We start from the raw sequence: 12,843 nt of genomic DNA on the forward strand, positions 1-12,843 counted from the left end.
CCAAACATATGCAAGATTTCCTGTCTAATGTACGATAAAAGTTGAGATTCATTTCGCTGTTTTTGCCGTTTGGCGCAGTGATAGTCAACTACCGCGCGGCATTTAGGACGACGGCGGGAAACATAAAACGACCCGCGTTATGAAAATTAATATTTTATTTATTCTAATTAAACAGTTCTGAAGGTGATGATAAGTGTGCTAGTAAACGTATAGTTAATAACTTCTGCGACTCTACAAAATTATTGATCTCGTTTTACATATCCCAATTCTAACAAGAGATCCCAGAGGGATCTTGGCGCCCACCAAAAATTGATCTATGTCTGACAAATGAAAGAGGGATCTTTTCTCTGCTTTTCAAACTTACACTTCTTTTTTCTGCTTTTCAAACTTTAAACTATCAAAATCCAAGATGGTGGTCGCAAAATGCAATAGGCAGAACTAGGGTCCTAGAGGAACCTACATATGATATTTGAGAACAATCCCTTCAATACTTTCTGAGAAATAGCGGTAACAAACTTTAACTATCAAAATCCAAGATGGCTACCGGTCGGCCATTTTGTTGACCGATCAGTCCCAAAATGCAATATGCACAACTGGGGTCCTAGGGGAACCTACATATGAAATTTGAGAAAGATCCCTTCAGTGCTTTCTGAGAAATAGCGGTAACAAACTTTAACTATCAAAATCCAAGATGGCTACCTGGCGGCCATCTTGTTGACTGATCAGTCCCAAAATGCAATATGCACTACTAGGGTCCTAGGGGAACCTACATATGAAATTTGAGAACAATCCCTTCAATACTTTCTGAGAAATAGCCGTAACAAACTTTAACTATCAAAATCCAAGATGGCTGCTGGTCGGCCATCTTGTTGACCGATCAGTCCCAAAATGTAATATGCAGAACTAGGGTCCTAGAGGAACCTACATATGAAATTTGAGAACAATCCCTTCAATACTTTCTGAGAAATAGCGGTAACAAACTTTAACTATCAAAATCCAAGATGGCTGCCTGGCAGCCATCTTGTTGACCGATCAGTCCCAAAATACAATATGCACAACTAGGGTCCTAGGGGAACCTACATATGAAATTTGAGAAAGATCCCTTCAGTGCTTTCTGAGAAATAGCGGTAACAAACTTTAACTATCAAAATCCAAGATGGCTACCTGGCGGCCATCTTGTTGACCGATCAGTCCCAAAATGCAACATGCACTACTAGGGTCCTAGGGGAACCTACATATGAAATTTGAGAAAGATCCCTTCAGTACTTTCTGAGAATTAGCCGTAACAAACTTTAACTATCAAAATCCAAGATGGCTACCGGTCGGCCATTTTGTTGACCGATCAGTCCCAAAATGCAATATGCACAACTGGGGTCCAAGGGGAACCTACATATGAAATTTGAGAAAGATCCCTTCAGTGCTTTCTGAGAAATAGCGGTAACAAACTTTAACTATCAAAATCCAAGATGGCGGCTGGTCGGCCATCTTGTTGACCGATCAGTCCCAAAATGCAATATGCACAACTGGGGTCCTAGGGAAACCTACATATGAAATTTGAGAAAGATCCCTTCAGTGCTTTCTGAGAAATAGCGGTAACAAACTTTAACTATCAAAATCCAAGATGGCTACCTGGCGGCCATCTTGTTGACTGATCAATCCCAAAATGCAATATGCACTACTAGGGTCCTAGAGGAACCTACATATGAAATTTGAGAACAATCCCTTCAATACTTTCTGAGAAATAGCGGTAACAAACTTTAACTATCAAAATCCAAGATGGCCACCGGTCGGCCATCTTGTTGACCGATCAGTCCAAAAATGCAATATGCACAACTGGGGTCCTAGGGGAATCTACATATGAAATTTGAGAAAGATCCCTTCAGTACTTTCTGAGAATTAGCGGTAACAAACTTTAACTATCAAAATCCAAGATGGCGGCTGGTCGGCCATCTTGTTGACCGATCAGTCCCAAAATGCAATATGCACAACTAGGGTCCTACGGGAACCTACATATGAAATTTGAGAAAGATCCCTTCAATACTTTATGAGAAATAGCGGTAACAAACTTTAACTATCAAAATCCAAGATGGCCACCGGTCGGCCATCTTGTTGACCGATCAGTCCCAAAATACAATATGCACAACTGGGGTCCTAGGGGAACCTACATATGAAATTTGAGAAAGATCCCTTCAGTGCTTTCTGAGAAATAGCGGTAACAAACTTTAACTATCAAAATCCAAGATGGCTACCTGGCGGCCATCTTGTTGACCGATCAGTCCCAAAATGCAATATGCACTACTAGGGTCCTAGGGGAACCTACATATGAAATTTGAGAAAGATCCCTTCAGTGCTTTCTGAGAATTAGCCGTAACAAACTTTAACTATCAAAATCCAAGATGGCGGCTGGTCGGCCATCTTGTTGACCGATCAGTCCCAAAATGCAATATGCACAACTAGGGTCCTAGGGGAACCTACATATGAAATTTGAGAAAGATCCCTTCAGTACTTTCTGAGAAATAGCGGTAACAAACTTTAACTATCAAAATCCAAGATGGCTGCCTGGCGGCCATCTTGTTGACCGATCAGTCCCAAAATACAATATGCACAACTAGGGTCCTAGGGGAACCTACATATGAAATTTGAGAAAGATCCCTTCAGTACTTTTAGAGAAATAGCGGTAACAAGAATTGTTAACGGACGGACGGACGGACGGACGGAAGGACGGACGGACGACGGACCACGGACGAAAGGCGATTTGAATAGCCCACCATCTGATGATCTCGTTTTACATTCCTATTTTAAAAATTAAAAGCCGTTTCGGAAAGGTAGTGGCCCTTTAAGATAACAATGCACTCGTTACTTTGGCTGGGTCTCGGCACAACGGAATGTGTACTACGTGTCAACAAATTGACGTTGGCAGCTACAGTAGAGCCTTTCCCAGGGCCTTGATAACAAAATACATTAATTAACTCTCAACCATTGTTTTTCCCTTTAACAGTAAAGAGTATATGCAACACATTTACACACACATATAGCTGGCTAGATGAAACTAGGGCACCCGACTTGTAACACTGTCCAGGGAATAAAGATTATCCAACACCAGTAATTATGGTGTCATGACACTTTGAGTAACATATTTAAGAATAGAAAAATAATGAATATCTCTTAATTCCCTTGATCTTTTCTTAAATTATACTTCTTTTGTATGAAGTGGTACCGTCGGCCATATAATTTCCCATCATGCATTGTGTTTCTCGTTTAAATATTACTACAAAGAATGAATGAAATATATTTTAGTTCCTCAAAAATACAGTTTATGTCTGTTTGTCGCCAAGTTTTATCAGTTCCGTCCTTATCTATAACTACATGTCTCTGCCAATTTTCATTGCTGTTAATGATGTATAACTTGAGCGAATATCCTGTTCACAAGGTGATTTTCAAAACTAGGGGTCATGCTATAAGCTACGATTCATCGTGCTAAAAACACCATACATTTCAGGTTGTATTTCACGTCGTGTGACAATCCTAAAAACACCATACATTTCAGGTTGTATTTTACGTCGTGAGACAATCCTAAAAACACCATACATTTCAAAACAACGAAAACAATTGCTGACTGTGATGGTTTTTTTTTTACAAATATATAGTCTTTAACTTAAAATGTTAGAATTTTCCTTAAATATTGTTATCATGTGGATACATTTATTCTCAAGTTGAATATTCTGTTTTTGTGTGTTATTAAGTTAACAGGATAGTGTCATATACGACATTGATATTTCGTAGAAATTGACCAAATATACAATACATACAATTCCCTTACATTTTCTGAATGAGCACCCATACGCAGTTATTTCACCATATCTTATCATACAAATTATTTTGAACATTAGATGAACCTTCAGTTATGTAATCATGAATGTATGAAAATAAATAATTTAGTTTTCCAAATTAAAAATTCCGAGCAAAGTTGTAGTATTTGCTTGAACTTTCTAACAACATACCTTCCAACAGTTTGATCTTTATATGATAACTTTACCGGTTTCAGAGTTTTCTTAAATTATCACCATCTTTTGCTGACATTCATGATAGGCTTAATAGCGAGTGTACCACTTTTGTGCGAAATTTGATATTGCTAAAAATAGACCTCCAAATTCATGAAATTTTTCCATTTTTGTTTATGTTTCAAGCGACAAATATTCAATCAAAATTTGCAGAAATATATAACTTTGAGAAAATGATATCGTTTACGAAATTGAACATTAATTTTATATAGTTTTGTGCCAAAAAAAGGAATCCTTGCGTACACTTCGCGAGGAAAACATTACTAGTAAATCATCCCTAGCACAGACCTATATCTTCTAACAATCTTAGAGGTGACGCACGACGAGACTTTTGATCATTACGTCATGTTGGTATTGCCAATCAAAAGTTTCTCAATACCGACGTCTAACGTTACTGGATTAAGACCCCTACGCCCTTTTGATTTTTTTAAAATTATGATATCTTACAGATTCTCTGTCATAGTACTACAACATGCACCAGGGTTTTGTTACTGTATAGTAAATTGGTTCGTCGGCAAAAATACGTTGCTGTAACAGGTCCTTTAGATTACTCGAACCTGCTGAAAGAGAGCTGAACCAGGGATGCTTCACAGCTCTATATTTATAGATACCTGTACTACTGACAAGTAAACAAATCATAAGAGATCCCAGAGGGATCTTGACGCCCACCAAAGAATGGTCTATGTCTGATAAACGAAAGAGGGATCTTTTCAAACTTTTACTACATCTGGAATTTGAGAAAGATCCTTTGTGTACTTTCTGAGATATATAACAGTAACAAACTTCAATTATCAAAATCCAAGATGGCTACCTGTCGGCAATCTTTTTGACCGATCAGTCCGAAAATGCAATATGCACATCGAAGGTCCTAGGGGAACTTGCATGTAATTTTTTTGAGACAGATCACTCCAGTACTTTATGAGAAATAGTGGTAACAAGCTTCAACTATCGAAATCGAAGATGGCGGCCTGTTGGCCACCTTGTGCATCGATCGGTCCCTTAATGCAATATGCACAACTAGACCCCTAGGGGAACCTGCACATGCAATTTGAGACAGATCCCTTCAGTACTTTCGGAGAAATAGCTGTAACAAACTTCAATTGTCAGAATCCGAGATGGCGTCCTGTCGGCCATCATGTTCACCGATCGGTCCCAAAATGCAATATGCATAACCAGGGACCTAGCACATGAAATTTGAGACAGCTCCCTTCAATTATCTTCATAAAGTGTAGCGTCACGTTACACCTTAAGATTACCAAGCAAACTTCCTCCTTATCAGTGGATAGTCTATAGATTTAAAGATATATGGACAGTCCGTGTTGTCACACATAAGGTTTGTATAGACAATATTACCGAGGGAAAAGATTTATATAGACAAAATACTGTAAATGAATGGAACTTGTTTTTTAACCTATTTTTTCAACCCCTGCACAGAGGGTCAGAGCCAAAATTCATAAAAACTGTTCCCTAGCTCCAAAATTGTATCTCAAAAGAACTTATAGATAGATAACTGTTTCTCCCATACTTCGCAATATATCCCATGGATGTTAGGGGAAAAATATCTCTTATCTTACACAAGAGGAGGGTGGGTGCAAGACAGCTCACACGCGCTAGAAAATAACGTTACGTCATCAATACATGCGGCGTGCATTGTAGATGAAGTCATCAATTTAAACACATAACGACGTTCATGCGATAAAGCTGCAATGAAAAAGCTGGAAACCAAGTGGAATGTCATCATTTTTTCTACAAAGTATGGGAGAAAAAGAATCAAACACGAGTCTCTGAAGTGGACAGGGATATCTCAACCTTCGTACAAGATTTTGCCCGTCAACCCTTGGGTTGAGGGCCAAAATCTTTCACTCGGGTTGACATATCCCTGTCCACTTCACAGACCCATGTAAGATTCTATTAGTCTCCTTTGATGTCAAGATTGTTGTCTATAACTGATAATTGAGTAATGCAAATCACTACTTCAATACTTCACTTAAAAACGTCAAGTTGGTTATAATAAGTTTTAGAAAATACACTTGGAAGTGGATGCGTCGCCCTACACAGCATCACAATTTTTTATTTAGTTATTTACAGTTGAAAATATTGTTGATAATTAGGTATTAAGTAATCAAATCCCGTAACTCTTGCAATTATTGACAGATTTTGAGAAGTATCGAACCCATCCAAGATCTCATTAATATCAAGCAATATATACCAAATTTGGTAGTATCGGACAATAAATACTGAAGTTGTCAAGTGGAAGCCATGTTTCAACGAATTCAAAGTCTTGTAACTTTTTTGCAAATATAGACAGATTTTGACCAGAATCAAACCCATCTAAGATCTTATTGATATAAAGCAACACACAAAATTTGGCTGAAATCGGAAAATATATATACTAAAGTTATCGAGCGGAATCCATGGATTTATCTATTTTGGCAATTTTTCAGTCATGAAACTCTTGCAAATACTGACGGATTTTGACCATTATTGAACTCATCGGAGATCTCATTGATATAAAACAATTTGTAAAATTTGGTTGAAATTGGAAGATAAATATTTAAGTAACCGACTGGAATCCACGGATTTTTTTGTTTTGACGATTTTAAAGTCGCGTAACTCTTGTAAATATTGACGAATTTTGAAATTGACCAATTATATCTATCTACTCATCCGAGATCTCATTGATATAAAGCTATACTAAATTTGGTTGAAATGCGACAATAATTACATAATCTATCGCACAGACACAGACATAGTGATACCTAAGCGCCGCCCTTTGCGTTGCAGGCGACACAAAAACATCTAAAAATGCTCTGAATAATGGTGCCCCTTTGGCCAATTACGGTCATTTGTGAAGAGGTGCTGGTGATGGGAGCACTTTTTTTGTGTGAAATCAGAACCTACAATACAAAGAGACACACCAAAGCAAAATTATTATCTCCCCTACCCAATTCAAACGCTATATAGCAACATCAAGACTTTATCACAGATCAGCAGAACTAAATATCACCAACTTTGAGCAATTCATATGAACCAATACCAATAGTAGAGTTCTTATTGTTAATGAAACCCAGACAATAAGGTACTGATTATAGAGGTATAGCCACTATTTAACGGGGAGCTTCAGATCTCACCATTAAAGAGTTCACCATTCAATTGTCGATTTCATGAGCACTGATTCCCGTACAAGACACCTGTATTATTTCTTACTAAACAATTTTGGGGCAAAAGGTGTTAATAAATGAAACTTGTGGTCAACGTAAATAAGTGTTTACAGGCTAATTACAATTACTCACGAAACCAACATTTGTTAGAATAGCAAGTTCTGTTGCTCTCCCTTAAATACTTTAATGGAAACTTGGTTGGTGACGACAGATGCATGGTATATGGTTCAAGTAAGCAAAAGTAATTTTCATTGAACCTAGCAAACCATATCTAAAACTGGCATTGAAGTGTGCAGTTGAAATCAAACATGAAAGCAAAAGAACATTTTTTATCATTAAATGAAGTCGGGTAAACTGTTTGGATTTTGAAATAAACTTTTAATCAAGGTGCTGAAAGTATTAATCAAGTACCAGATTAATAATTTTCAAAATTTCCTAAATTCAATCATTTTCTAAGGATAGAAAATGTCCCAAATCATTTTTTAATACTGATCGTTTAATTGTGATGGTGCAGTACTCATTACTCGATTCCGACGATTTAACAAAAAAAATAAAATAAAAAATTTTGTCGTTAGATCTTTTACAATTTCCATTTGATAACGTTGTGAGAACTTAATAAAATTTGCTGTTCAAATTTTGTGTTTTAAAAAATTAAAATAATTTTGAAAATAGAATCTTGAAGAAGAAACAGCTAACAGGATCTGCAACCCGAGCATGACCAGCAACACTCCGGACTGCAGAGCAAATACAGCAACTGCTACGGCAGGATTTCTCGAACCCCTGGCAGTACACTCTGCAAGCCCCTCTTTCTCAGCTGTATTCAGCACACAGCATAACTAACACCTTACTGCTCCTACAGCACATGTGAAATAGAAGAAATCATGTGTTAATGGAAATGATTGAATGATTTATTTACAATTAAATGAGTATGAATCGTACATGAATAAAAATAAGTTTGGTTCTCATAATCATTTACATTACATGCATTATTAACTGTCATCTCATTTCTGATAACATGATAATCCAAGCACGAATCTGTAATCAGTAAATGATAACGAAACTCATCTCTCCCTACAATTTAACATCCTTTTACAAGTACGACTGACCGATTGCAATGATAATCTTGCTTTGATTAAAAATGAAGTTTTTTTACAACATGTGAGGATGAGTATCAATAAAATTGGTGATAGTAACCTTTCACTGTCACTTGATCGACTTGAATGATAGTATGTGCTCAGCCAAACATGGGACAGGATATGCTATGATGAATGTCTCATTCTTTTCCTGATGGTGATTTCAAGTTAGAGATCAATCATCATCACATTCATCATCATGATTTCTGTGACCAGGTGATCTTGAAGGAGATTTGGAGATATCCCTAGACCCACTTCTGCTGCGGCTTCCACTCTTGCTCCTGCTATGACTACGGCTGTAGCTCCTTGACCTAGAGCGGCTGCGTGATCTAGACCTACTTCGCCTTCTCCTTGATCGTGACCTTGATCGTCTTCCCCTTGACCGAGATCTGGACCGTGACCTTGATCGCCTAGAAAAAAGAAACCATACAAAATATTTCAATGCGTTTTAATTTGCAAATTAAAACGACTAATTGAAATTGAATTATTCAATTGATCTAGACCATAAATTAATTAAGAATTAAATAAAAAACAAGAGGCATTGGTTCTAATCTTTTCAGTTACATTGTGTGGGAATTAAAAATAATAAGAGTGAAGACTTAATTATTGATACAGTATCTTTTGATCGATTCGATGACCAAGAATAGAGAGATCTATGCCGAACATTCCGTATTCAAATAGGCCTATTGATTTTTGAAGGAAAGCAAACATTCTAAAAAGCTGTAGCCATGGTGAATATTTTTTTAATCAAATTTATAATGGGAAAAGGTAATGAATCTCTTACCGAGATCTTCCATACCCATAACGCCGTTGTTGCATTCGACCACTCCGGTGGGACTCGCTTGGACGACCGTATCTTGCCATTTGTACTCTCAGTTCTCTGCCATCCATAATGGCACCATCCATACTGTCCAGTGCATCCTCAGCATCGCGTTTGTCATAGTATCGCACAAAGGCAAATCCCCTACTTTCACGTGTGAATCTGTCGCGGGGAATATACACATCTCCAACGTCGCCATATTTTTCGAAGGCACGCCGCAAATCTTCCGGCGTTGTCCTGTATGTTAAATTGTCCACTTTGAGGGATGCCATCCCTTCAATGTCGGGCGGTCCACGACCATAACTGCTCATTTTGAAGTTAACTAACAAATCAAATGCGACAGTGTTTCTTAAAATCAGCTAAGTCGATAAATATTTCTGCCTTTGTCACGCAACGTGGGTGAAACGCTTCCTCTTCGCGCTCATGCGGTAATGACGTCACCGGTTCTGAAATCTTGATCGCCTGTATGTTTGTTTCAAACGTAATTTAACATTGAGCGCATTTTCTACCTTGTTGATTTTAAAGAAATTAATTTTAGTTTTGATGTTCAAAAACTTTTATTAAAAACAAATTACTATTATGATTTTAAAAGAAAATAAATCATCTACTAAATCTATTTTTTAATTGATTAATTATAAAAAGTAATCTTCGTTAGAATCCGTCAGGTCAATGGTAGAAATCATGTGACATTTGTATTTCGAACAAGATGGCGGAAGAAGGTGGATGTGACTCGCGGCTGCTTAATATAATCCTTGTAGGATTCGCCTTTATGTTTCTATTCACGGCGTTTCAAACTGCAGGGATGTCAGAGGTAAAGTTAGTATGAAATGCATACGGATAATTCGGTTATTGTTATCTTCCCAAACGAAAAAGGAAACTTCAAACACGTCCTAAATGAATTGTTTACTTACTCTGGACAACTCGCCCCATTTCCCAGCATAAGCTCTAGCACAACTGCTAAATGGACGAGATGTACGTGTCAATGCAATGCCCTTTGGCATATTTTTTATGAAATTGGTGTATCACCTCTTTGAAAGCCTAACAACTTCAACCATCTTAAAATTCATACGAAATTAGTTAGCTATAAAACTAGCAGTAAACATTCTTTCTAAAAAAATACAATAAACAGATAAAGAATTTATAGATATTGGTTTAGAATGACGGAAACGGTTTGTTTGATGTGTAGCAGGATTGGACTGTGTCGATCATCGGTGACCAGGTAGCTCAGTCGATACAGCACTCTGCTAGTGTATGGAGGTACAGAGGGGTGTAATAATACATCGGACTATCAATATATTACGATTGTATGCCTCTCAACTCGATCAATCGATGGCAATTTCAAAAAGTCACAATAGCACGCCAAACTATTGATAGTTTCCATTGTCAGATATTTTTCTGTTTGGCCGACTAAAATCGTGTACTTACAAAGGATTGATAAACAGACTCACAGTCACAATAAAATTTCACTTTTTCCATGCTATTTAATCAAAACACAAACACCGACAATGTTTTCAATCATGATCTTCATTACATTAGAGTTATTACTGATGCTAGCAGGTAAAGGGAAGTAACTCTAAACCAATACTGAATTAGATGTACTTCGTGGCGGCCAATTCATCAACTGAATTTTGATATAATTCAGAATGCAATACTATCACAATACTATTGCAATTGTAGTCGACAAAAATTTGTAAATTATCACAATAGTGTTTTCCCCGATAGCAATGGTATCGCAATAGTTAAAATTGTAGGTGATAGTCATCACTGGTCTTGGGTTCGAATCCCGATCTGGTCGCTACATTTTCTACTCTCCTGTTACAGATGTATCTGTAACTGGGCATAAGTAGTCAACCTGGTTCAACCCTTATAGCTGCTATCCCAGACTTACTGGTCTGCCATTCTATACTGACTGAGTAAAGGAAAAATCTCACTGGAAGGCAACTGTATCTGTATACTATTCAATTAAAATATGCTATATGAATGGCAAAGTTGAATAGAAATTTTTACAAATCTTATACTAATTATATAGGATACAAGATAATCATATTGAAATAAATGTAACTAAGATTTTTACGTAGATCTCTGCATTGCAGGAAAATATAAATGATTTATACTTATTGAATTCTTTAATCAAGTGATTTAATTTTCTGACCTTATATTATCAGACTTTCTACATTATCTCTCCCTAGTTTGAAACTTAAGTAAAAGAGGCATGTATAGAGACTTAATTCCCATTTAAATATACTAGAGACTAGCAATACAGCATATGCATGATGACTAGTCTAAATTAATGCTTTGTATGACCTTTTATGAGTTTTAATTAAATGACTGCAATTCTATCTAGATATGTCACACTTCAATGATTTTGTGTGGGAAAGCAGCATTTTGTTTGCAGTAGTATTCTCATATAATTGCCAATGGCTGAAGAAAAAAAAAACAGATTTAGAGTATATGTACATATGATGAAATTGGCGCTATTTCTTGATTAAATTCTTGTACACTTTAAATGAAATCATATATAAGAAAGTATCCAAGTGTTTCTATACAAATTTTGTGACTTCAACCAATCTTTATTTTAATAATTATTACATGTTCTAAAATGCTGAGTAAAAATATTATTTCAACCAATGTATTTATCTAAAGTACTGTCCATGGTACTAATTAATTAATTACTAATGACACCCACTTTATCTGTGATGGACCCGATTTATGTAACACCTAGAGAAAATTCAGTAATGAAAATTTACCTTTTCAATTTTATCTAAAAAATGAAAATTTTTAAAAATATTATATGTTGAAATTTTGTTTGTTTTATTATGATCATATTGTTAATTTTTAGACTGCTGTCTTGAAGAGTGCCAGAAAAGATTCAAATGGAACTTTCACAGGAGATGGTTCTATAAGGTTTGGATATATTGGTTAAATCATTTCCATCTACAACAATATCACCCACAAAATAATGAGAACATTTGATAGTTCATTTCATAAGTGTTTTTCTTCTTATTTATTTTATTTACACAATTGATTTGGGGGGGGGGGGGGGCAGGATCAGGAGGGGCGGGCCCAATAGAGGAAATAAAGGTAAACTCTTTAAATTGCTGTACTACTAGTCATAGAGTTCTGCATTGTTTGTAACCTTTGGCCAGAAACATCCTTAAGGGAAGAGGAACAGAGTTTGTTAAAATCGCTACTAGTCATTGTGTTCTGAATGGATTAATTGTAATCAAATTTGACCAGAAACATCGATATCCTCTAAGATCTTTGGAAGAAGAATTGAGTTTGTATAAATTTTGGCTCTGACTCTCCGGGGGCAGGAGTGGCAGGGCCAAATAGGGGAAAGGTATTGAGGTAAATTCTTTAAGTCACTATATGTATATATATATATATATATATATATATATATATATAGCTACTAGTCATAGATTTCTGCATGGATTGTAACACAATTTGGCCAGAAACATCTCTGAAAAACCAATGAACCTTTATATTCAGAACAACACTTGGCATTGATTACAAACCAGGTGAGCGATACAGGCTCTCTAGGCCTCGTGTTTTATGTGGTACATTTGTATATATGCATGTTCTTCAAATGATAAATACAGTATCACATATATATTTTAAAAGATGTCTGTTAAATATGTGTCCAAAGACAAACATAAAAGATGTCT

At 36.3% G+C, this 12,843-nt stretch overlaps 3 protein-coding genes across 5 annotated transcripts in view; 2 read left to right on the forward strand and 1 right to left on the reverse strand.

Moving 5' to 3' along the window:
• LOC138322733 (carbohydrate sulfotransferase 11-like) overlaps window positions 1-12,843 on the forward strand; it is a 263,446-nt gene that overhangs the window by 114,823 nt on the left and 135,780 nt on the right. The window lies entirely within an intron of this gene.
• On the reverse strand, window positions 7,577-9,626 carry LOC138322729 (serine/arginine-rich splicing factor 2-like). Of its 3 annotated transcripts, XR_011208464.1 has the most exons (3): window positions 9,140-9,624; window positions 8,417-8,765; window positions 7,577-8,075 (listed from the first exon to the last, which is right to left on the reverse strand). XR_011208464.1 is itself a non-coding variant. In XM_069266797.1 (2 exons), the coding sequence occupies exons 1-2, from the start codon at window positions 9,484-9,486 to the stop codon at window positions 8,531-8,533; spliced, it is 567 nt and encodes a 188-aa protein (XP_069122898.1). In that variant the 5' UTR covers window positions 9,487-9,626; the 3' UTR covers window positions 8,109-8,530. The 3 variants fall into 3 exon arrangements, 2 of the variants coding, with proteins under 2 accessions (XP_069122898.1, XP_069122897.1); XM_069266797.1 differs by lacking the exon at window positions 7,577-8,075 and having other exon boundaries at window positions 8,109-8,765; window positions 9,155-9,626; XM_069266796.1 differs by lacking the exon at window positions 7,577-8,075 and having other exon boundaries at window positions 8,109-8,765.
• Window positions 9,873-12,843, forward strand: part of LOC138324234 (UNC93-like protein MFSD11) — a 32,150-nt gene continuing 29,179 nt past the window's right edge. Inside the window, exons 1-2 of the mRNA XM_069269311.1 lie at window positions 9,873-9,986; window positions 12,015-12,079. Coding sequence (XP_069125412.1) covers window positions 9,882-9,986; window positions 12,015-12,079 — 170 coding nt within the window. The 5' untranslated portion in view covers window positions 9,873-9,881. The remainder of the gene's footprint in view (window positions 9,987-12,014; window positions 12,080-12,843) is intronic.

This window comes from Argopecten irradians, chromosome 5 (genome assembly GCF_041381155.1).
Source record: "Argopecten irradians isolate NY chromosome 5, Ai_NY, whole genome shotgun sequence".
Taxonomy (NCBI): domain Eukaryota; kingdom Metazoa; phylum Mollusca; class Bivalvia; order Pectinida; family Pectinidae; genus Argopecten; species Argopecten irradians.

Coding starts and splice junctions, on each gene's coding strand:
- LOC138322729 (XM_069266796.1), bottom strand. CDS start 9,486: ATGAGCAGTTATGGTCGTGGACCGCCCGACATTGAAGGGATGGCATCC. Junction 8,766..9,139: donor TATGGGTATGGAAGATCTCG/GTAAGAGATTCA, acceptor TCTTTTTTCTAG/GCGATCAAGGTCACGGTCCA.